Genomic DNA, 26,415 nt, shown 5'->3' on the forward strand with positions numbered 1-26,415 from the left:
TATTGAGTGATAAACACCTGAAAGCGAAGGGGGGCTTAGATGCTTAGATAAAGAAACGAATGTTTAACAGTAGTTAAGAACACTGCCCAATATCTGCTTCTCAGGATTATTTTAACATCAGCAGGGAAAGGATAGTGTGTTGGGGGTCCTCAGGACCACCGCCGGGTTTGATGACTCAGGAGGAGGACTTACAGGACTCAGCACCTAGTACTCACGGTGTAATTCATCCCAGCAAAAGCATACAGAGCAAGAGCAGCAAAGGGATCAGGTGCGTGGGGTGACGTGTGCCAGGTCCCGAGACTCCTCTCCCAATGGACTCACAGAGGATGTGCTCACCTCCTCCAGCAATGAGCTGTGACAGCACATGTGACATGTTTGTATCAAAGAAGCTCATTAGAGACCCTGTGCCCAGGCTTCTCACTGGGGGCCGGTCACGTAGGAGCCTCTGCCTGGCACAGACCAACATTCCAGACTCGCAGAAGGAAAGGGGGTGTTCAGCATAAACCACATTGTTCGTGCAATCCAGGCACAGTGAGGCCCTCTTATCAGGTCTGGGAATGGTGGGAACCCTCCCAAAATCCAGGTTCCCAGACGCCAGCCAAGGGCCTAACTTGTGAACAGGCCTTTCATATGGGAAGTCTCAGGCCTGCCGGGCTAAGCCTTTTCTGCACAGATAGACTATTCATTAAACAGTGATGGAGCAACTGGTAATCCCAACTGGAAAAAAATAGAATAAATTGGGTCTCTATCCCTATCACACACAAAAATCAGTTCCAAATGAATTAAAGACGTAAATACACAAAAACTTTCAAGCTTTCAGAAGAAAATATTAGTAGAATATCTGAATAACTTCAGGGTTAAGCATTTCCTAACTAAAGTAAAACAAAATGCACTGACCTTATTAAAGGAAACTGACAAACTGGACTATATTAAAACTTTAAACTTCTGTTCATCAAAAAACAATATAATTTTTAAAATGAAAAGATAATTAAATCTAAGAAAAGTTAGCAACAACCAATTTAAGCTGACAAAAGATTAATCTGTAAAATATATAAAGAACTATTCCAAGTTACTAGAAAAAGACATATATATTTCAATGGAAAAAAACAGGCTGAGATGAAAATGTGGTCGGAAAACATGTGAAAAGATGCTTAATCTCTCCAGTAATTACAAAAAGGAAATTAAAACCACAATGAGGACTCACTTCTGCTTCCATCCAAGGAGGAGGAACAGACACCAGGTTTACCTTTTTGCCTGGAACTATTAAAACAACGGACAAACTATACGACCTGATGGCACTCAAGACAGTGAACTGGGCCATGGCCCTCAGGGACCATAAGAGACAGGAAGCAAGTGAGGTGAGCCCTACAACTGCCCAGATACTGCATGGACAGTTTCCAGGCCATGCTGCAGGGAAGGGAGACCCAAGTAGACCCAGTCTCCCTAAGTTAAGAAAATAGAGCTGGGAGTCCAGGCGTCAAGAGTTGCAGGGCAGAGAACAAGCAAGGAGAGTCTCATTGACAAAGAACCCCAGATATCTGCTGAGTGTCCCCACTTGAGCCTTCAGTGAGAACTGATCAAGGCAGGTGAGGAAACTATCCCAGGCCAAGGAAAGAAACACTTGAAAGGACTAGTGGGAACAATCCCCAGTGCTCACACAGGGCCAGAAACAATTCCCATTCCCACCCGTCAGAAGGGAAAACCTCATAATTCATGGGCAATCAGGCAGAAGACCTGAAGAGGTTTGCTTTAGTAGTGGGGGCAAAATTAGTCCCAAACCAAACTCTGTGCTGGTCCTGCATAACAAGCAAGACTGAAAGGATTAGCTGTTTCCAAATAACTTAACTGTGTCCTAGAACTCCTCAAAAATATTTATAGGGACTTCCCTGGTGGCGCAGTGGTTAAGAATCTGCCTGCCAATGCAGGGGACACGGGTTCGAGCTCTGGTCCGGAAAGATCCCACATGCCGCGGAGCCACTACGCCTGTACACCACAACTACTGAGCCTGCGCTCTAGAGCCCATAAGCCACAACTACTGAGCCCATGTGCCACAACTACTGAAGCCAGTGCGCCTAAGAGCCCATGCTCTGCAACAAGAAGCCACCGCAATGAGAAGCCTGCGCACCTTAACGAAGAGTAGCCCCCGCTCACCGCAACTAGAGAAAGCCCGAACGCAGCAACGAAGACCCAACGCAGCCAAAATAAATAAATAAATTTATTTATTTATTTTTAAAAATTTATAGGAAGATAAAAATATCTAGCATCCAACCAGGTAAAATTCACTATGTCTGGAATCCAACTAAAAATTACCAGAATTGCAAAGAAGTATGAAAACAACACCCATAGCAAGAAGACAAATCAATCAACTAATTGATTAATAGAATAGAAGAGAATAAATATAGTAGCAAAAAGCTGAAAACATCTTACATGTCCAACAACAACATAATGGATAATGGTAAATTATCGTACAGTCATATACTGGAATACTCTACAGCAGTAAAAAGTAAATGAACCAGAATGATCATGTGAATGTGGATGACTTTAACATACAGCTGAATGAGGGAAAAAAGCAAGTTGTGGAAGAACATACACAGAATGCAATACCATTTACATGAAGTTTAAAAACTTGTAAAATAAGCCTATATACTTCTGAGGGATACATACACATACAGCAAAAATATAAAGAGACAATTTTTTGAAAACCTCTTAATTTAGGATAGTGTTTACCTCTCAAGGAGAAGCTGCCAGCTGCCGACCTAATAACCCTTCTTTTCTTACCAGCAGAACCTACACTTTGATGGCAGTGAAAATGATCTCTGCTGATAATTACTATTTCCAGTACAATTCTGGTCTCTGGGATGAAAGTCATTGGATGGGCCTTCCTGAAAAGCCCTTTTGCCAGCAGTGTTTCCTCCTTCATGGAACTCGAATGTGATGGCTGCAGCTCCAGCAGCCATTCTATCATGCATGGAAACGAGGGCCACAGCCTAAAGATGAAGGAGCACGAAGCTAGGACAGCCTGGGTCCCAGGAATGCCTGCCCCAACACTTATTACCCGAGAGAAAATATATACTTGCCACTTTTATTTGGAATTTCTGTCACATGCCCTTTATCTCTAACTGAACCTGGCACACAGCGGGCTTCAACAGCGTTGTTAATGTTTTATTTTGTAAGCTGGCTGGTAGATACATGCGTATGCATTATATTAATCTCTAGGCTATTTTTGGTGTTCTTTATGCTTTTTCGTTTTTCAGTCTTTCTAAAATGCTCAAATTTTTAAATGCTCATTTAAAACTCTTAGCCCAATACTTAATCCTCAGTAAGATTTTGAAGGCTCGATGATAAAATATATGAGAAATGCCTACAGTAGGCAACTCAATGAATAAACTGAACCAGAAATAAAAAGAAAGCTTCCTAGAGTCACCAAGCTAGTAGACGGTGGTGCCGGAACTCAAACCCAGTTTTATCTGACCTCCAGTTCCAAGCAATTCCCAATACACCCTAAGTTAATGAGTAAACACAACTTTGCCTTGAAGATAAAAGTGTCTCATAATAAACTAGTTCTGGCTTATAAAAATCAACAGGAATAGAGCAGAGGTTAAAGTGCTATTTTAAAATGAAAAGGCTCATTCTTTCTTTAAGAAAATCTATTCAAAGAACATCATGGGCTGTAAGTGGATTTTGGCAAAAAACATTCTTTGGATCTTAAAAAGCCGACTTGATGTTAGTTTATAACATAAACGTGGCACCTGAATTGCTGTTCGGGTTTTAATGAGCTGGCATGCAGGATAAGAAACTCTCATGTTGTGTATTACTCGACCACACAAACAGGGAAGCTTTGTTTAATCTTGACAGCTCCCACTTAATTCTCCCTAACTGCCTTCTGTTCAACCACCCTTGTCTTCCGATTGGTGGGAATAAATCAATTTGCGTCAGCTTGAGTAGATCAAATTTATTAAACTCTGAAAACCAGTTACTTGAGGGCTACCCTGGCAGGTAAACAAATGAATAAACAGAGAGAGACTGTTTGGAATGGTATGAAAAATTATCTATATAGTTTATTCTGCCTGGGTGGCAATACCAACTTCAAACTCTCTTGCCTTTCAGATTTACAAGCTGAAGACAGCAAAATGAAGCTTTCCAAGCAAATCTGAACTGTCTGAACTACCATAAATTCAGTACAGTGTGAGTTTATCTTTAATCTTTTTTTCTTATTTTCCTATTACTTTATCAAACACCAAAAATATTTCTCTGAAAAATTACTGGATTTCTTAGCATGCTGTTATGGACTGAATGTTTATGTCCCCCGCCAAATTCCTATGTTGAAATTCTAACCCCCAATGTGATGGAATTAGGAGACTGGGGGTGGGGGGGCTTTGGGAGATAATTAGATCATAAGGGTAGAGGTCTCATGAATGGGATTAGTGCCCTGGTAAGAACTGACCCAAGAGAGAGCGTGTTTCCTCTCTGCTCTCCACATGTGGGGATTTAACGAGAAGGCGGCTGTCTGCAAACCAGGAGAAGGGCCCTCACCAGACCCCAGATCAGAACAATGCATAAGCAGAGGCACCTGGACAGCAGTGCTGTGGAGAGAGCTTCCATTAAGCTCTGCTTCCCAGCTCCCCAGAGCTGGTCAGTTCCTTCTGCTTTCCAGATGCCTATTTTTCAGCTTTTCCTTCAATCCTGTGAACCACCTCTTATTCTTTCCATTAATTGCTTTTATTTTTTTCTTCTTAAATTGGCCACCGGGTTTCTGGTGCTTTGCAGCCAAAGAACCTTGAGCAACAAACTGAAATGCCCTCCTCCCTCCTCTAAGCAGATTCCTGGGATACCTTCTGGTAGATGACACCAGCCCATTCCTGCCTTCCCGCCTCCACCTGCACACATTTATGGGGACAAGTGCCTGTCGCCCATGTCTATACAGCATGAACTTAAGCACCTGGCAGTGGCTGGGTGGTGTCGGGAGACATCTGACCCCAGCTGAGCCAATCACACGTTCTCTTCTGGGAGTCTGAAATTGGACCTTTTGATTTCGATGCACCTCAATGAAGAGCTGAGATGTGAAATAACGTGAAGGCAGACGGGGATCATCCTGTACGTGCACCCAAGCCGAGAAAGCTGTCTTCCACAAAGCAGAGGCCAGGCAGACCCAGGGATGCACAAGTCACTGACGGATGCCCTTCCTGTCTCTGTCCCCACACTTCCTTGCCTTCCACGGTCTCAATGCACTCCTGCCCTCGGATTCCATGAAATCCTCCTGAGACCCAACCCCCTGCCACCCCTACCCTCAGTGCTTATTTTTTTCTCAAGCTAGTCTGAGTGGGCTTCTCTTTCTTATAATAGAATCACCTTTCTTCCACATCCTCATAAACTCCCTCTTTCTCCAAAATCCCCGACGCCCACCCCACCATCCTGTCCCCACTGCACAGGCTGATTTGAACATAGGCCCTATTTTCTACATGGAGCCTGTGCTTGCTTTGCCTGGATCACACGCCCTGTGGGAGCCCCTCACCCCCGTATGGTTAGAGTCTAGCCTTTGGGAAATCGAACCCTATTTAGTGACTGATCTAAGGAAAAGAGGAAATGCGGATGTTCCTCCAGTGTGGAACAGGTTCTCATGGAGAACCTGGACAAGAATGAACCACAACAGCCAAGAACGAGGCTCTGCGTCACTGGAAAGTTTAATTGTGGTCATTTCTTTTATAGTGCATGCAACCTCCCTGGGGTTCTTGACCCCTTTCCTCTCTGGCTGTAGGTTCTTTAAGGCTCTGATTCTTTCTTTCTTTGTGTGGCACTCTTTGTCGGATAGAAGAAAACAGAGAGATATTTGGTCCTCAAATTGCATCTCAATAACGGAGAGCCACTCCCAGGTACACTGTGCCCTTTGAATTCAGTCATTTGAGGTTTCATAGTCTCAGTGTTGACGACAAATGAAATAGTAAATATAGGTCTGAAAACCTGCTTTGTCTCTAGATCATTTTGACAGGATGCTTTCAAGCCAAACCAAAACCAGATTGAAGCCCTCTTAGTTCAAGGTAGCTTTCACGAGCAACTGCTTGTTGGTTTCGGGGGGAGGGGGATGGGTTCCTCCTCCTATGAGAAGCCTCCCCCCACACCGACTAACAGCAGTCATATTCAATACACTGTTGGGGGGAGCACAATTTCTAAATCTGATTAAACAAACTGAGGGGATGGGTGCACAGTACAAGTGCATTCTTGGCCTTAGAAAAGGATAAAGTGCAGAGGCCCTCTGAGATCCTCTGCTGCATTCTATTTATACTATAAATAGAATTTTCACAGGTACTTCTCTACTGCCTGTGAGGAAGAGGCCAAGAGGGAGAATACCAGCTCTTCTTTGACCTCACAGTAGATCAAATTAAAGAAAGTATTAAAGTACAGCAGGAAAAGGTGGGGTCAGACTCGCTGTAAAACTTCTGCACGCTGGAAGTGGTGGGGCAGGAGCCATATTCCAGACTAAGATGAACAGTTTTCTCTCTCTTCCTCTCTCTTTCTCTCTCTCTCTCTCTCTCTCTCAGGCATGAGGCAGCAAAAATGGGGTCAAACGGTCTCCAGTGGGTGTCTTTTGGCATTGAAGTTGCATCATCTTTATGACTACGATCACAGTGACCCTCATGGATTACCTCTGAAATTCTCTCAGGGTGACCCTCTTACGAGTATTTCAATACACATCTTTATATATCTACCAGCTATGCAGTTAGATCACTTTGGGAATGGGTCTAAATACTTTTGAGAAGGTTCATATCCATACAGTAAAATTAATTCCCTCTCTGTTGCTTTATCATATGAAAATGGCTAGACACATTCAGCAAATTTGGAAGATATGTTTCAGACAGTATGACGTAATACCCAGGTTAAGTGGCATATTTGAAATTTGTACTAGGGGCTCTGCCAGGTGCCTCGAAGAAGCAGAAGTGGGTTCAGATGCAGATCCTCTGAAGTAGGTACAATGATACGTCTGTAGAGCAGGCGATTGGGAAGGCATGCTGTCCATACTGAGAAGCTGTGGACGCAGGCAGCTGTGGTTTTAAATAAGAGCCCCAAACGGAAAGTCACAAGGGCAAAGGCGGCAAATGAGAGGATCGATCTGCAACAGAGCTGCGTCTGTGCAAACTGCTCCGGGTGAAGCAGCAGCAGAGACGTATTTATTTAACAACAGCTAGTGATCCTCCCGAGAAATGCCAGGAAAGCCAGCCATCGACAAAATAAATCAGACAAAAGTAAGCAATTAAAGGGTATTATGGGAAGCTTAGGGTACAACTTTAACCCTTGAGATGGAAGTTATAGACCTCAACTACGCTGCTCTCCCAAAATATATCCCTGATGGGTTCTTTTCCCTATAGAGTGGTGAACATTTATATTAAATGCATGGATCAACCATTTTCCAGGTCTCGCTTCTGAAGTTTTTAGTTACAATGCCCTGAAAAATGTTTTTCTTCATAAACTACCATCTAGGTCTGGGAGAACCCTACTGTCACACATCGAGGATGACCACCCATCTCAGCTTGCCCAGAACTGAGGGGTTTCTCAGGATGGGAGACTTTTCGGTACTATTACTGGGATAGTCCCCATCAAACCAGGCTGGCTGCCTGGCTGGCTGCCCTAAATTGGAGCAATACAGAACTCTAAAGTACAACTACAAACATCACCACGGATGCTAAAAGAGCATCATATTTTGCAGTCTGCCTATAGGGTCTGCCTACCTGAATGGTACAGAAGGACCTTAACACGCTTGAAAACAAAAACTCGTAAATAATTCTCGGGAATGTAATGTATAGCATGGTGATTATAGTTAATAATGCTGCACTGCATATTAGAAAGTTGTTAAAAGAGTCGATCTTAAAAGTTCTCACCACAAGAAAAAAAACTGTGTGACTATGTGTGGGGACAGATGTTAACTAGACGTATTGTGGGGATCACTTCACGATACATGCAAGTATCAAATCATTATGTTGTATGCCTAAAATGAATATAACATTACATGCAAGTATACCTCAATTTAAAAAAAATATTCAAATTCAAAAATGAAAACAAAAAAGAAAATAAAGGCCCACATGACTTAATGCCTTGGGTTATTTTATAGATGGAGCCTCAGACCCCAGGCACTGATATTCCACATGGGGGTCTTAGCAGCAGAGATGTCGTGAAGGAACAACAGTTTACACTGGTGACGAGCTGCATTCCATCCAGATCAAACCAGTCCTAGTGATCAACCAAACCAGTCCTAATGGCAACCTTTTAAAAAGTCCTCCTAGCATGCTGTCAGATGACGCCAGATGAAAACGCTGTCATCATTTACAGGAGATGGTGGTGTGTCAGAGCATTTGGCTGAAAAGACCATGTTTCCAGATAAATTTGGTAGCTTGCTAGGGCTGCTTCAAAGCACAGCAAAATCTATGGCAAGGAAAGGCAGAAGAGGAACTAGTCATTTGGGCGAATCATGTGATCAAATACCCAGTTTTCATCACAGGGCTCTCTTGGCTGTTGTTTTTCCATGTAAGCTTTCAGAATATTCTGAATAAGAGCTGCAAGGTCAAAGAAAGAAAAAACAAAGCCCCTTTCTATTTCTCACATTTCCACTTCCTGCAGGAAAAAGGACGGGGTACTACTGCATGGTCCAGCATGGCATCAAGTGAGGATAAAGGAAAACAAGCGAGGACATCACTCTCTTACTGCTGCCACCAAGGTCTGTCACAGACCCTGTAATTAACAACCTTGTTTGATCCTCCAAACAATCCAGAAACATAGATACCATCTCCTCTGGCTTCCAGATAAGGAAGCAGACGCTCAGTGAAGTCTACGACCTTGCCCACAGCCAAATAGCTCTTAAATGACACCTAGTCTTTTTTTTTTTTTAATTGGAGTATAATTGCTTTACAATGTTGTGTTAGTTTCTGCTGTACAATGAAGTGAATCAGCTCTATGTACACCTATATCCCCTCCCTCTTGGACCTCCCTCCCAACCCCTACATCCCATCCATCTAGGTCGTCACAAAGCACCAAGCTGAGGCTCCTGTGCTTTACAGCAGGTTCCCACTAGCTATCTATTTTACGCATGGTAGTGTACATATGTCAATCCTCATCTCCCAATTCATCCCAGCCTCCCCTTCCCCCACCCCACATCATGTCCACATGTCCGTTCTCTACATAAATGACACTTAGTTTTTTGGTTTTGTTTTTTTGGCGGTACGCGGGCCTCTCACTGTTGTGGCCTCTCCTGTTGCGGAGCACAGGCTCCGGACGCGCAGGCTCAGCGGCCATGGCTCACGGGCCCAGCCGCTCCGCGGCATGTGGGATCTTCCCGGACCGGGGCACGAACCCGTGTCCCCTGCATCGGCAGGCGGACTCTCAACCACTGCACCACCAGGGAAGCCCAATGACACTTAGTTTTAACCCAGGTCTCCCTCCTTCCAAAAAGCTTATATGCTTTGAGCACCTGCCATGTGTCAGATACTGTGATAGGTTCTGGGATACAAATGGATAAATGGCAGAGAACCTGTCTTCAAGAGGTTCACAAGCTGGGAGAAAATACAAGAAGAAGCACCGTAACAGTCATTACAATGACGGAGTGCTTATAAGGTGCCAGATACTGTGCGAAATGTTTCCCAGGCAGTATTTCAGTTAATCCTCCCACCTGTTCATAGATACACCTATCACTTGGCATGTTTTACAGAGTCTGAGGCTTAGACAGTTGAGTAACTAACCCAAAGTCACAGTGTGAATTAGTCACATCTTCTGACTCCAAAACCCAGACTCTTCATGGGACGGCACATCAGACAGATGCAGAGGATGGTCTGAGCTTAAAACCACATCAGTGAAGCAGACCACCGAGTTTAAGGCAGAAAGAATCACTAAAAAACTGGTACTTCTAAGATAGGAAGTGGAGCTGAATCTCAAAAGAAGGTGTGATGATGAGGATGGCAATGACGGCAGCATAATGAAGACCGAGGGTAATGCGGGGGGTGGTTCAGCCACTGTTTATTCAATGCCTCTGTTGTGCCAGCCCTTGTATCAATACGTCCATCATCTCGCCTCATCTCCACAACTAGCCTCTCAAGTGGGTGCCACTGTCAGTCTCATTTAACAGAGGAGGAGGCCAAGGTCACATGGCCTGTGCTCTTGACCAGCACCTCTGCGGACACAAGGTGAAAGGAACAAGGGAAACACACTCCACCTCCGGATGGGAGAGCTGCGAAGGCATGCTGCAGGGTGGGGTGCAGGACTGAGGCCATTTTGTGATAAGAACACCACAAGGGTGATGAGGCTGAGTATATGACGCAGGAGAGGTGGAACAGGTGGGCAATGAATGGGACCGTTTGATGAGGGCCACGCTGTAGAGAGCACACAAGGAGGCAGCTGCACGAGTCCTGGCGTGAGTGTCTGGGGCTGACAGGACGGGGGGGCAGGGCTATAGGGGGACTGGGCAGGACTGGGCAGGAGCTGGGTGCGGAGGGAAAGACGGCTCAGGGGACTTCCCTGGTGGTCCAGTGGTGTCCAGTGGTTAAGACTCCGCACTCCCAATGCAGGGGGCCCAGGTTCGATCCCTGGTCAGAGAACTAGATCCCACACGCCTTAACGAAAAGAGCCCACACACCACAACTAAAGATTCCACATGCCACAACGAAGACCAGGAACAGCCAAGTAAGTAAATTATTATTTTTTTTTAAAGAAGAATGAATTCAAAAAGGTCACATCCTTATGACTGAGGGAACAATGAGAAGGAAGCTCTAAGAAGAGAGTAGGTTCGGTTTTCACATGATGACACTGAGGGGGAGAAGCACAGAGCAGAATCTGCCCCAGGGTGGTAACTGGGCAGCACTAGAAGAAGGTGCCGTGGAAGCTTCCATCAGTCAGGTTCTTTGTTGCACACAACTGACTCTGGCTAGTCTGAATAGAGAAGCAATTTATAAAGGATATCAGGTAGCTGGGAGTCTTACAGAGAGCTGGAAAACCAGGTCTCGAGGCTAAGAAGGCAGCACCTCCAATCACATTCAAAAATGCTTCCAGGAAAAAAAAAAAAAAAATGCTTCCAGGGAGAAGCGCTGGCCTGGGCACAGACGCTCCCAGGCTGCCCACTGACACAGTTGATGGTGATGCTGGATGTGAATAATGCTGGGACCCCGCCCACTGCTGCCCCCTGAAGGTAGACGCAGCTGCCAACCCCTTCACCGGGACAGATCCTGCCCCCTCTGTGTCAACAGCTGAAGATTCAAAATCTGCTTCAGGGGGGTCTGGGTGGTTGGGACGGGGTCACAAGCCTGAGTCCTAGCTGCACGGGAGGCTGGAAAGAGCAACAGGGCACCTGGCTTCAGTCACAGCAGGTGGTTTCTGCCTCCCTCCAAGACACACACCGGAGGGAAAGTGCGGTTCAAAGTAGTGGAAGGTCAAGACAAAGGACAAATGTCCATTGCAAGTGCCTTGTTCTGTCTTTTCTAAATAACTGATGGTTAAATTTGCCTTTCACAGGTAGAAACATTTTCTATGTTTCGGAATGAACAAAGAGTTTAAGATGGCAATGCTAAGATTTGGGACCTGATGGCAACGTTCATCTTCAGAGGAGTCTGGGGGCTGCTGTAATGATACGGTCTGTTTTTCTGCTGTTGGGGGCCCAGTGGCCCCGGGGCAGCAGACCTGGTCACTGAGAATAACAAAACTGTGTTCTGCTCAGAAGTGTTGCGAAGCTCCCACAGCATGTGCCAGTGTTTGGAGATCCCTGGATTAGGGACTCTGGGGACTACTTTTAATTTACCGACAAGGAGAATTTTAAAATGTGACATCTTTGAGTACCGCTGCCCTGGTCTATTAAACAAAGAGGAGCAATTCTCATGGCGGCATCGTCCTAGTAACCTAAAGCTGATAGTGCTGCGGTGGCCCAGGGCCGGCAGGATGGCCTCGACTGCGACTAAGCGGCGCTTGTTTCCACTCACAGAAACACGGCTTCACCCCTACTACAGAGCTGCATCTGGAATACGGAGACGGACCATCTTAGATTTTGTAGTTTTGGCTCCAAAAGCACAGCTAGGGCCGTCATCAGATTCCCCCAAGGAGGGAACACTTGTCCTCCCCCTCCAGCACCTCTCTCCCTAGTTTCATGCGGCCTTGGCCTGTTGGTTGGCAGCAGATAAGGAACTCACTCTAGGACGGCTGTAACTCCTTGAGGGTCCAGTAAAGGGAGTCTAGGCTCACAGTTACTGAATGGACCTCAGCGCCAGCAACACCTCCCCAGCAGGCGGAGCTGGGCAAGCTGTCTGACCTGACAGTTTGCTCATCTGGAAAAAGGGATAAAAGCACTATTCTTTGATCATAACACAGCTACCTTAGTGGCTCTGCACTACCACGAGCCCTACTCTTTAGAGTACACGCTCTTCCCAATTGCTGGTGGCCACTGAGTTGACCTAACGATAAGGAAGGAATCAAGGAAGACTGTTTTTTGAAGTGCTTACATAAGAAATAATAGGCGGCTACAGATACTCAACTAAACTTAGTAAATTTGCTCTTTATTTCCCAAAAGTTTGGGTTTTATTTTCAGACAAAAATATTCTTAATAAAAACTGTGGGGCTTCCCTGGTGGCGCAGTGGTTGAGAGTCTGCCTGCCAATGCAGGGGACACGGCTTCGTGTCCCGGGCCGGGAAGATCCCACATGCCGCGGAGCGGCTGGGCCCGTGAGCCATCGCTGCTGAGCCTGCGCGTCCAGAGCCTGTGCTCCGCAACGGGAGAGGCTACCACAGTGAGAGGCCTGCGTACCGCAACAACAAAAAAAAAACTGTGAAAAAATGAAGAGTTAAGAATCTTATTAAAAAAAAAATAGGCTCTCAGCTATTTGAGATGGCAAACTGGGGTTTGCCTGAAGGTAGGGAGACGGCCCACTCCCCATCGTCTCCCTTCTACCTAGTGACGAGGGTAGGGATGTTATTTAGTAATGGAATAAAAATATTAAAATATAGGGACTTCCCTGGCGGTCCAGTAAGATCCCACAAGCCACGGGTCACAGCCAAAAAATAAAAATTAAAATATATTAGTTGAGAACTTCCCTGGAGGTGCAGTGGTTAAGAATCGCCTGCCAATGCAGGGGACACGGGCTGGAGCCCTGGTCCAGGAAGATTCCACATGCCATGGAGCAACTAAGCCCGTGTGCCACAACTACTGAGCCTGCTCTTTAGAGCCGGCGAGCCACAACTACTGAGCCCACGTGCCACAACTACTAAAGCCCGCACACCTAGAGCCCATGCTCCGCAACAAGAGAAGCCACCACAATGAGAAGTCGGTGCAACACAACGAAGAGTAGCCCCCGCTCGCCGCAGCTAGGGAAAGCCCGCGCACAGCAACGAAAACCCGATGCAGCCAAAAATAAATAAATAAATAAAATGTATTAGTTGACCATATATTAGGACAAAGGCCTAATTTCCACTTTCCTTAATATTAACATTTGGTTCAACAGTCTATTTCTAAGAATTCATCTCACAGAATAACAACAAAAAGTAAAAGTAGGTAAATGAAATGCAGTCTATCCGTACAATTATTCAGACATAAAAGAGGAATGAAGTACTGACACCTGCTACAATACAGATGAACCCTGAAAACATCATGCTCAATGAAAGAAGCCAGTCACAAAGGATCACATATTATATGATTCCACTTACACAAAATGTCTAGAACAGGCAAATCCATAAACACAAAACGTAGATTAGTGGTTGCCTAGGGCTGGGGATGAGGATGGGGTGGAGGGGTATGGAGAGGAGTGGTTAATAGTATGAAACAAGGCTTCTTTTTGGGTTGATGAAAATGTTCTAAAATTGATGGTGGTGTTGTCTGCACAATGCTGTGAATAAACAAAAAGCCACTGAATTACACATCTTAAATGGGTGAATTACATGATATGGGAATTAGATCTCAATAATGCTTTTATTAAAAACAAAAACAAAACCTAACTAGTGGAAGTAATTGTAGTTACTGGACGGTACTAAACGCCAGACAGTGTTCTGAGCACTTTAAGCTTTATGAGAAGCCTACCAAGTAGTATCATCATTATCTGCATTTTACAGATAAGGAAACTCAGCTACTGAGAGAGAAGGTAAATTGCCCAAGGTTACCCAGTCAGTAAACAAGGGACCCAGGATGTGAATCTGAGCAAGCTGACTTCAGAGCCACATCCTTAACAGCTGCTTGTGCACACAGAGGTGCACTGGTCACGCAGAACACAGGGCACAACATAAATGCCCCCCAGTCAGGGGCAGTTCAAACACAGGCTGGTATCTTGTCCACTGAAAAGAGTGACGCATGTCTATACCTCCTGCTACAGAAAGATAACAGAAATGACATAAACAGATACTGTGTCTTTTTTTCTTCCATTTGTACTTTTTACAAAACACTCTACATGCAAGTGTACATAAGCTTGACAATTTTCTGCCATTTTTCGTGAAAAATTAATAACCATGGGTTTCCTCTAAGAAGTAGGTCAGTGGTGGCTGGAACGCTGACTTTTATCTTCCTGAATACCTTTTAGTACTGTTTGATTCGATTTGATTTTTTGAACGATGAGCAGGGCAGAGGCTACGTAATATTACTCCGGTTTCAAGGCAGCCTTCGCTAACCCACCGATCAGGGCTGCATCCTGCATCTGCTCACAGCACCACACACCACGCCTGGAATCACTCACTAAGGCTGCTGCTTTATTTCATTTATAGAGATTTTTGCTTCCCTCCCCTCTCCCTAACTGGAAGCTTCCTGAGGACAGGCACTGGGCTTGTTTCTTGCTAAGCAGTGCCAGGCACATAAGCAGACCCTCCACATTTATTTGCTATTATTGACCAGACAAACAAATGAGTAAATGAATTAGGGTCGAATTACCTAACTCCAACTGCCAATAGTCAAGGGCACGAGCAGCGATGATGGAACAGGTGGACATCTGGCTGGAAAACACTAGGGCTAGGGACACAGTGGCACAAGCAGCCTTGAGCGGAACTTAAGAAAATGATTTACTCCTTCAATTCAAAACATTTACTTTCATCTAGTCCCAGAGAATTTATGGAGCCATAATCCTTTCCATCTCAAATCCTTTCCATTATCTTTTCCTAATTAATTGAGGCATGTAACTTCATTTGATCTAAATCTTTGCAAGCATAAACGTTACTCACGTGGTGATTCGGCAGCACATAGCTAGCAGATCAAGTTTAATCTGGTTCTACTGGTTTTTAAATTATACATGATATTAAACAAGATTCATTTAACTTTGCATCTAACAGCTACAACTTATTACACTGGCTGCTCCCAGACATTTATAGCAAATCACTGTTGAATCTGTACAGTGAACCAACTTAGGATACAATTAATAAAATAAACTGTTTGACACTATAGGAGCTTTTGGTATGATATAAAATTTAATATTTTTTGGGGAAAAAAAAGATTAAGGAAAGTATATTATCCAAGTGAAATTTCTAAAGCTGCCACCTTACAGATCAATACAAAATCTCTTCACAAGAATATTTATGGATTATGACAGCAGTATTTCACCCAAATAATACATAAAGAAAGGAATAATACATTTTTTATACAACCCAAATAACATATATTGAAAAGAATCTACCATGGTTTTCCAATAAACTATTTCGGAACTGAAGGGAGTGATACATAATTCCAGACATGCAGGTGAGTGTCTAAATTATGGAAGTTACAAAATAGGCATCCTCAGCAGTTTTGGCCTGAAATATATGCTCCCTTTTCTAACCTCTCATTATTTTTTTCATTTCACATTCTGATCACTTGACCAATTAACTGGTAATTGAACTCCTTTGGGATCCTGCTTCTTTTTCCTATTTCATTTAGTTGTAGATAATAGGCCCATTAAGGAAGTGAAATGTCCCAATTCCAGAAAATGAGTATTCAGAGCAAAAACAACGAAAGGAAAGATGTAACTATTCCAATGAGCTAAGCACAAGCTAGAAAGACGTTGGTTTTGTCTACACTGTATTGGTTTGCCAGGGACTCTGCAAGCTTCTGTAGCATCCCTCTGCCGCCTCCAGGAAACCCCCCAGGATGTGGGGGAGGGTGGAAGTGAGCTCCCTAGCTGTTCTGCTCAGTGGCCTGCGCCACTCAGAGGGCTGGCCGGGGTCGCGGAGCAGACTGCCACAGGTTCTTTGCCTAATGGCCTCTACAATCATGGTCTGCTACAAAGCAAAGAAACGGGGATCCAACCTGAGAGAGGTTGTCAGTCCCTAGAACAGGGATGGAAATGCCAATATGACAGCTGTTAGGCTTAGACAATAATGAGCCAGGAAACAGAGGGCTCTAGGAGAAATTTCTTCAAGACGCTGAAACTGATAGAATGCCTAATAGTTTTAAATGTACTGACAGGAGGGACTTCTCTGGTGGCGCAGTGGTTAACAATCCGCCTACCAATGCAGGGGACAGGTGTTCGAGCCCTGGTCTGGGAAGATCCCACATGCCGCGGAGCAACTAAGCCTATGCGCCACAACTACTGAGCCTGCGCTCTAGAGCCCGTGAGCCACAACTACTGAGCCCATGTGCGTAGAGCCCGTGCTCCCCAACAATAGAAGCTACCGCAATGAGAAGCCCGCGCACCGCAACGAAGAGTAGCCCCGGCTCACCACTAGAGAAAGCCCGCGCGCAGCAACGAAGACCCAACGCAGCCAAAAATAAATAAATAAAGTAAATAAATTTACAAAAGACAATTGTTAACTAGCTCCTGTTACTCAGCTCATTTCTTTTCAGGGAATAATCAGAGGTCCACATTTTCCTAGCTACAATTAAGAAGCGTTTTAGCCTTTAATTCAAGGTAGAGTTTCTGCCATTGAGTTTATACTGTGGGCAATTATAACATCCATACATTGACTATGAAGAGAAAGCTCTGACTAGTCAAACAAGAGTATATCCGCATGTGCACATGGATAAGGGCCCTTAACCTGGAGTCCACGGGGATCTGTGAACCTAGATGGGGAAAAAGCCTATATTTTCACTGACCTATAACTGACATTTAGCATTTCCCTCTACTATGAAGTTAGGCAGAAAGCCACAGAGGTATTCACGCTCCTGTGATTCTGTCCACCAACAGAAATCACGAGGATTTTTCATATTCCATTACAGTTGTTGCAATACCTCACAACGTTGCTTAAGCTCAAGCACCACTTTGAAAATACAGTAGTTATTAGCCTTGCTGTTAGACTGTATTATATAACAATAGATCAACAAAGAGGCATGCATTTTACTCTATCAAATAAATTTTAAAATATTTTGATGACTATATTTCAATATAATTGGTTTCTGAGAAACCCCATGCATTTTATTTTATGCATTTAGAAACATTATTATGAGAGGCGGTCCAGAGGCTTCAGCAAGCTGCCACAGGGGTCTGGGCACAGAACAAGCTGAGATGCCCAGCAGCGGGCACAGGGCCTCTGCCATGAGGCCACGTGGCAGATGCTGGCGGGGGCAGGAGGGCGATCACCGCTCCCAGCAGTGCTGCTTCAGACCACACACATCAGAAACAGTGGCATGGACATATATACACTACCAAATGTAAAACAGATAGCTAGTGGGAAGCAGCCGCATAGCATCAGCTCGGTGCTTTGTGACCACGTAGAGGGGTGGGATAGGGAGGGTGGGAGGGAGATGCAAGAGGGAGGAGATATGGGGATATATGTATACGTATAGCTGATTCACTTTGTTATAAAGCAGAAACTAACACACCATTGTAAAGCAATTATACTCCAATAAAGATGTTAAAAAAAAAGTCACAAGAAAAATTTGTAACTATGTATTGTGACAGATGGTAACTAGACTTACTGTGATCCTTTCACAGTATATACAAATATTGAATCACTATGTTATACACCTGAAACTAATATAATGTTGTATGTCAACTGTATCTCAATAAAAAATCCTCTCTCCATGAACAACAAGAACAAAAAAGAAACAACTCTGCAAGTAACGCTCAGTTCCCTAATTAGTAATATCAGGTAAATTAGTTCAAACCACTTTCAATCAGCCCCAGCAGAAGGGAGGCATTGATTGTTCCTGATCGCCTGGATGCTTCAACAGCGCTTATACGCTTATAATGCATGTGAAGGAGCCCGGAAGCCCGGGGCTGGCTGATTGCTCCGGGTCACCACGGCTCAACATTCGGCCCGCACACAACCTGCTGGAAGAGCTGAAGACAGCAGCCCGGCCCAGTCCAGGGCCTGGTGATATTTCAACCAAGGCGGGTCACTTTCTTGCACCCACAGAACCCCCCTTTAATGTTTCTGTATGTTAAGCTGTGTGGTAAATTGTCTTTAAATCATGGCATTTCTTGGAGCCTGGAATATGCACTTAAAAATAACAATGCAAGGCTAATTATACAGCCAAGGAACTGAACATGAGTTAACTGAGCTGCTTTTAAAAACAACAACAACAACAGGAACAAATCCTGTTAATAGGGACAAAAGGGTTTCCGTTCAGTGGAAACTTTCTGAGTACCTAGGGTGTGGTGGGCAGTGCAGGCAGAGATGCTGCTGCACAGCAGAGATGGTACAGAAGGAAAGTGCAGCCAGTCCCTGAGAGGGGTCCTCCTGGGAACTGCAGAGCGAACCGCCTGGTGTTCACTCCCTCCAAGTGCTAGAGCAGGTCCCGAACCAGCCAACCCATTTTGACTTCAAGCCTAAAGAAAAGCTGACCTGAGTACACAAGAAGAACCTCTGCTAGCGGTACTGTTTAGATTATCACTCCTAGTGATGGTGAGGAGAGAGGACTAATCAATTAGGAGATTCCAACCCACGGAACTCACCACAGTTATTAAAAGCCTGACATAAACCTCTGTGTATCAACGTAAAAGCGTTTTCCAGATGGATGCAAGGGGGAAAAGCGAGGCACAGAACAGTGTGTGCAGAATGATGACACTTATGTAAGACCAGGTTGCTCACCAACACACATACTTTTAACTATGGTGACCCCAAGGGATGGACCTGGTTGGGGGTTACGGTTTATTCTAGATACAGATTTTAAATCTTCACAAAGAGAACGTATTCACATATTACTCGTATAATTTAAAAAGCTAATAAAATAACAAAACAGATCCATAGCTACACGAGTTTGAATCCTACAAAAGATAAGAATGACAAAAAATAATACTTTCATGTTTCCATGCGTCCCTATTCCTTATTTCTAGGTCAAGCACAGGTTTTGATCTCTTCTATTCACTTATGTAGCACAGGCATCTGGAACAGTGCCTGGCTCAGAGTAAGCACTCAACAGAGATTTGTTAAATAAATGAATTGATTACTCATCTAATCCAGAAATTCGTACTGGGGGCCTACCATGTGCCAGCTACTTGCTAAGGACCCCGGGAAACATAACAGTGATTCACTTGACCTGCATTCATTCACACCGTTCACATGCCCACAGTGCTGGACGCTTGATGTAAACACACACCAACACAGATACACACACTCGCTGCCCTTTAGGAACTTAGAATTCAGCTTGGGGGAAGGTGAATCATAGAGGCTGGAGGGCAGACGTAAGGCCTTTTCCTGGCCACAGCCTTAATCCTGGCTTTGGTTTTCAAAAGTGTGCCTCTGAGGCTTTGCTTATCATAGTCTGTCTTGTACCAGAATTACGTTCACATGTTTGTGCCTGCCCAGCTGGGGAAAAATAAACACCAACCTTCCTGGATTGTGTGAACACAGAAGGACAAATGGCTTATTCTCTGCCTGAAGCCCAGCGTACCAAAGCATTCCATCTTGCTTTATTTCCCAATTCTACCCATTCATCATAGAATTAGAAATCTAAGTGGGGAAGAGCCTGATGGCCATTTAGCCAGGGCTACTCTTATCTGGACCTTGGCCTAGCCCTTCACATCTAATTTAAGGTGAGGGGCTACCAAACTAGATGAAATAGAACCTTTCAGCTCTCGCTTGGGTCTTGCAGGAAAACCACAATTCAGCGGTTCTGCTTTACATTCCCAGAGTGTCTCCCATCCTAAACACCATGCCACTAATCCCCTTAATCTCCAGCCTTTTGCGGCCATATCTGCAGAAGCCCAGTCCTTCTCTACCCTGAAGTGAAGATTCTTCCACCTAAGTGGATTGATTAGTCTGCACTTATCTGTAGCAAACATCACCTTTGTGTACATACCCTCTCTTTCAATTTGTCAGAATGATTTCTGAACGCAACTCCATTTTCATATTCAGTCACTTTGGTCCCAACAGGAATGGTCCCCAAAATTCAAATATAAGATGCCTGGGAACATTTTTAACTTTGAAACTAAAATGTGGCCACGGTGCAATGGGTGTACACAAGTGAACTTGGGGGTGTGACATTAAATGGGAAGGAAGGAAGAGCCTTCTGCTTCTGGTGATGAAAGGTTTCTTCATCTATAAATTCCAAATGATCAACACTGCAGATTCATGTGTTCTTATCCAAAATGCTTTGGGCCAGATCTGGTTTGAAATCTGGAGTTTTTCAAACTTAAAAATAGCAATACCAGGCAGAGGGCACATATTAAATAATGCCTCCAGCTGGGTCTCAGGCACCACCCCATCATGGAACACGGTAATATTTCACTAGCAAAATATATGAATGTTCTAAGTAGGATAAATAGAGACTATAAATAGCTTCATGTCAGTTCAGGTCAGTTTTGTTGCCAACTGAGTTAGTTCCAAACTTAAGCAAAAAACGTTTAGGTGTTCAGAGCTTTGTGAACTTTGGAATGGCAGATAAGGGACCATGCACACAGACAGGACCCAAAGAACCAGCGCTAGCCCTCCTGACCTTTCTGCATAAAGATACTTTTAAAGCATATAGGTGTGGCTGCTTTCCTGAATATTTCTGTCAGGTTCTGTTTGGGAAGCCCTGCATAGCAGAGGTCATTCGGCTTTAGTTATTCAAACTGTTGTTTAGAAAGCAAAATAAAAACCTACAAACTTAAAGCATTTCCCTTTGAAGCTGAGCACCATTATCTTTAAAAGCTAAAGTGAATTTTCACAAACCACTTGCACACACACAAAATGGTACGTAGTACACAAAGAAGCCAAACACCCAGGCACTGTGCATATCAGTCTATTAAGTGCTTCTCAGACTTAATTGTCCATAAGATTCATCTGCGGATCTTGTTGAGATGCTGATTATGTCTCATTAGGTCTGGGTGGGGCAGAAATCCTACATTTCAAACAAGCTCCTGGATACAGCTCTGAGGACCAGCCTTTGAGTAGCAAGGCTGCAGCAGAAGTGCATTAAGTTTGGAAACAGACGAACCTGAGTAAGATCCTGACTCCACCACTTACAAGCTAAGTGACCCTGGGAAAATGGAAATAACAATGACACTTTTTCAAGCCCATAATGAGTGAGCTAGCAGCACAGTTCCTGGCACATAACAGACCCCGAATTCATCCTTTGCCAATCTGTGGTTGGCTGAATAATGGTCCCCCAAAGATGTCCACATACCAGTCCCCCAAATCTATGAATATGTTACCTTACAAGGCAAAAGGGAATTTGCAGATGTGATAAAGTTAAGGATTTTGAGATGAAGAGATTATCCTGGGCTATCTGAACAGGCCAACATGATCACAAGGGTGTTGATAAGAGGGAAGCAGGAGGATAGGAGTAAGAGAATATGAGAGGGTGAATCAAAGGTCAGTGAGGCGAGAAGATGCTATGTTGCTGGCTTTGAAGACAGAGGAAGGGGCCTTGACCCAGGACATGTGCACAGCCTCTAGAAGCTGGAACCTCCCAGAAAGGATGCAGCCCTGCACACCCATTTTATACTCTGTCCTCCAGAACTATAAGAGAATAAATGTGTTGTTTTAGACCACTAAGTCTATAGTAATTGTTTACAGCAGCCATAGGAAACTAATACACCACCTATTGAAATAATGCTAACGCAGGCTTACCTCACTTTATGTAACAGAGGACTTCCTGGGGCTGAATCAACTGAAACATCATGTAACAGCTGCCCCAGTGGAGGTCAGTAAACAAAGAACTCTTCAAGGAGACTTTGTATCAAGGAAGGAATTCCTCCCGCTTTATCTGTTTTGTTTGGTTATAGCCCTTGCTACCAAACAGGGACAGACACACCAACCCATTGCAAAGACTAAAGGGACTCTCCTGCTCTCTAACTGTATCATCACATTCCAGCTTCTCATGTAATTGTCGAAACCTAATAAGGCTCCTGGGGACAGCATCAGTGGGTCGATGCCTCAACATCAGGAGGACCGAAGAAAGTCATCCTGGGCTCAAGAGTGAAGGATTGAAAATCAATGGTCTCAGTATTTGTACAAGTCTTCATTTGCTACTTATAATGTGGTTTATCCCACAGAGACGCTTTATAAAATAAGAAAATACCAAGATAACCCAAAAGACGCCTGCAGAATGAAAACTGCATATGTTTCAAAACTAAATGGGCCTTGTCCTGCATTTCTCAGGCTTTTTCCTGCAGGCCTTGGCACCAACAGCACCCCTTAACCATCCTGGGTTTTACACTTCCCTTACCAGACTCTAAGCTCCGTGGAAGGGCTGGTCTCTCATTTCTAACTATCGTATCCACAGCATCTGTAACTGACACTTAGTTTGCACACAATAAATGTTTGTAGATGAACGAATATTATGATGGATATTTATAATAGAAAAGCATATTCGGACTTTCATTAACAAAAGCATTACTTGTAAAGTTCTTTTTCTCCAATTTGAACTTAAAACTACTTGGCCCAAGATATTATTTATGGTGGAATTAAAAGTATGCTCTCCGATTTTATCTGCCTATTAATATATGCATTTGATAATTAACAATGTGCTAAGCAGTCAAAGCAAATAATTACTTTTCTAATGTCTGCCCCTGCGTATGAGCTAAATGAGGGGGAAGCCACTAATTGCATATTAAAAAACGCAATTAAATGCAAAAAAAAATGGTAACTAGATTCAAAATGTTTTGTTTAAACCTCAGACCACAATATTCAAAAACAGTTACAATCCTTTCACTGGGTCAGTTACAATCCCACAAAACAGTCCAAATCTTCAGAATTCTGTTCGGGTCACAATGAATATAAAACAAGTTCTCAAAAGTTTGCTAGTTCACATTTTCGAGGTCTTCTGACCAACTGGTAGGGTTGATCATAAAAACTCTATCTTTTAATTTACTTATGTTCAGTACACTTTATTTAAGAAGCAGTGTAATCACATGGAATGCTTTTATTTTAAACCTTATTTTGAAATATGACTGAATACATTAACATAATTCAGAACAAGTCAGTAAACATCTACAAGAACATGTTATATAATTCTAGTGAGTCTCATAATATTCTATTTTCAAAGGAAAAAAAAAAAAACACTGGACAGAAAAGCAGTAAATTTGGAATCTGAGGGTTCTCCCTGCTGGCCATACTCCCTAGACTTCAAGGAGAGCCATTCTGAGCAGCCCCTTCTCCATCCTCACACGTTCACTCTGGGATTGTTCTAGATAGGTAGGTTACCAGACAAGTGAGTCCTGGAGGGGAGGAATTAATGTACCCAGGCTTCCTGCAGAGTGCCTTGGATTCTAAAGACATTAGAAATCATAGCAGGACTCAAGAGTCTTGGTTTACAAGGTAACGTTAGCCAAAAACAAACACCCAGAGCAACTAGAGTGTTTTTTGCAGTTGTCTTTGGGTCATCTCTGTCCACTAAGCAGAGACCAAGACACAGACAAGAGTGGTCTTGGGTGCCTGCTCTGCCTCCCAGATGGGCAGGGGCGGTTTCCACTTTCTTATACTTGCTCACTGGGCTTTATCTTTGCCTGGGAGAGAAGGATATCAAAGGAAAGGGGAATAAATAAAGGAAGCGAGTTCTAAAAAGGATCTGTTATGTTCCCGTTCCTACTATCTCACTTTTCTTCAGGGGAACCATCCTGTTCTTCTGACCACTTGGCTGCAGGGGAGCTGACCCCACACCCCGGCTTCATGGGGCTATGTGAGCTGGATGGGTGCTGGTCTGTAACTCTGATTGGACCACTAAGAATAAGGCACTTTCAGGGGCTTCCCTGGTGGCGCAGTGGTTAAGAATCCACCTGCCAATGCAGGAGACACGGGTTCGAGCCCTGGTCCGGGAAGATCCCACATGCCGCAGAGCAACCAAGCCCGTGGGCCACAGCTACTGAGCCCCTGTGCCACAACTACTGAAGCCCGTGTGCCTGGAGCCCGTGCTCCGCAACAAGAGAAGCCACCACAATGAAAAGCCTGCACACTGCAATGAAGAGTAGCCCCCACTCGCCACAACTAGAGAAAGCCCGTGCACAGCAACAAAGACCCAGTGCAGCCAAAAATAAATTAATTATTTTTTAAAAAAAGAATAAGGCACTTTCTTTCTGTTGTGGTTTCAGTAAGAAGGACATAAACCTAAAGCTCCCTGGAGCCACTACCTGGAAAGAGCCTGCATGAGAATAAATTCAACCCAGAGGAAAGCAAGGCTGAGCGAGGAAGAGACCAAGCCCTGACAGCAACCTCTGAGCCCCTGGATCCGGCCGTACCCGAAGCCCAAATCTGCCCTTGGACTTTACAGTCCCATAGGGTAACACAAACTTTAAAAAAAAATTAATCTAGTTCAAGTTAGGTTGTCATCTGAAACTGAAAAAGCACTAACAAATACAGGAGAAATAAAAGCACAAGAAGAAGGGAAACGAAAGGAGAAGATTACGTTTATGGATATGGGATCTGAAAGTAGTTCAAGTTTGCCCCCTGGAAATGAAGAAAGGTGACACGTAGGAAACTGTTCCATTTTTCATAGTCAGCTCAGACCGTAAGAACTGTAGCTCTGCCTAATTACTGTGATTAATCTTGCCAAATTCTAAAAATAAAATGAGCGTGTATTTTCTGATGTTTGATGATACTGCAACCGTCGTGAAGAGAAAGAATGAGCCGTTACTGAATAGAGTCGTCTTTTAAGACAAATGATTATTTTCTGGCTGTGGGGAGAAGACAAGGTCACAATGACGACCCCAGTCTTACCGGGCATGGCATGGACGAGGTCCCCGCACAGAACAAAGAACTTGGGCTTGGGGCCCAGCTTGTTGATAGCCTGGACGGCCTGCTCAGTCAGACGGATCTCCTGCTTCCACTCGTCGCCACCGCTGTCACAGTCCCCAGTGGACCAGGCCTTCATCAGTCCGAACTGTGGGTCTGCACCTTGGATGAAGTAGAACGGGCCTTTCCATTCCCTTTCCTTTTCTTTAATTAAAAAAAAAAAAAAGAATGAATGAAAGGAAGGAAGGGAGGGAGGAAGGAAGAAATATTATAAAATCTGTCAGGGAAAGCACCCAGGTTACCCTGCGAGTGGATACAATATTTTTCTTAAATTAAGTAGGTCATTTTAATAAGCTGCTGTTCAAACACACCATTTTCCTGTCATCAGCCAGAGGATTTTGATTTATACTAATTATGCCTGGACCTGGTGATTCCCAAAGGCCAGGGAAAAACCACATGGGCCGTTAACAGCTATGCAACCAAGCTGTCTGTCTAAAAGCCAGATGGCCAAAATGGAGCACAGAGGCACCACGGCACGCTGTATAGAGGCTATTAATGTTCAATAGTTTTTTAATTAGAATTAAAAATACCCCAAATTGAAAGCTGTCAGAAGTTATTATGTTTAAACGACGAGATGAAGTGCTTTCAAATCGTTTACGCCAGGCTTAATGGCACAATTTGCACTGTTTCAGGGGATGTGACAGAAAAACTTGGAGCTCAGAAGCTCCGGCTATCCGGTGGGAAAGGCGGGGCCAGAAATGAAATCTTAATATGGAAAAAAAAAATGATGCTAACATTTCCAAGGCAGCATGATGTGGGCATAGGTGAGGTGTGAGGCTGCAGGGGAGGGCGGGGGGACGAGATTCTTTCATTCTTTATGTCCTTGGAAAGCACTTAGGTCGCCTGAAGGTAAACTGTCAGGCTGCTCTTCCTATTGGTTCTGCCAAAGCTTCAAGGGCCACGGGTCTCCACCCTGATCTGCCCAAAACACTGCCACCAGTGTCTGCATTTACAGAGCTGGAATGCCCATCAGTGGGTGCGTGGGTTTCAAACTTTTCTTTGGCCACAGAATCCTTTCTTCAAACAAAACCACAGGTGGCTGACCAGTGTTGAAAACACGTAGCCTCCTCTGCCTGAGTGGGTTCTGGGGACAGAGCAGTCTGAACACACCCACTCATCAGCCCAGATTTTATCCTCAGCCCAGAGAGGTGACGTGACTTGCCTCATGGACACCAGCCATCAGCTGCAGGGACAAAACTAACTACCCCACAATCTTGAGACTGTTTTCTTCTCTTTAACAAATGAACGTATTTTGCAGGTGAGCTGAATAAATGGCATTTCCTTTGGAAGTCATGAAGATACTAGAATTTCCCAAAAGCTCCTTGAAGTCATTTCACGTCTTTGTGTTCACTTCACTCA

General features: G+C 44.2%; 1 protein-coding gene across 3 annotated transcripts in view; it reads right to left on the bottom strand.

The window, feature by feature from the left end:
- Positions 1-26,415, bottom strand: part of CPPED1 (calcineurin like phosphoesterase domain containing 1) — a 115,802-nt gene that overhangs the window by 65,326 nt on the left and 24,061 nt on the right. For 2 of the 3 annotated variants that reach the window (XM_060122810.1, XM_060122808.1), the window contains exon 2: positions 24,982-25,200. The exons of the other annotated variant lie outside the window; for it this stretch is intronic. In XM_060122810.1, coding sequence (XP_059978793.1) covers positions 24,982-25,200 — 219 coding nt within the window. The remainder of the gene's footprint in view (positions 1-24,981; positions 25,201-26,415) is intronic. 3 annotated transcript variants of the gene reach the window in all.

The sequence above is a fragment of the Lagenorhynchus albirostris genome, chromosome 15 (assembly GCF_949774975.1).
Source record: "Lagenorhynchus albirostris chromosome 15, mLagAlb1.1, whole genome shotgun sequence".
Taxonomy (NCBI): Eukaryota; Metazoa; Chordata; class Mammalia; order Artiodactyla; family Delphinidae; genus Lagenorhynchus; species Lagenorhynchus albirostris.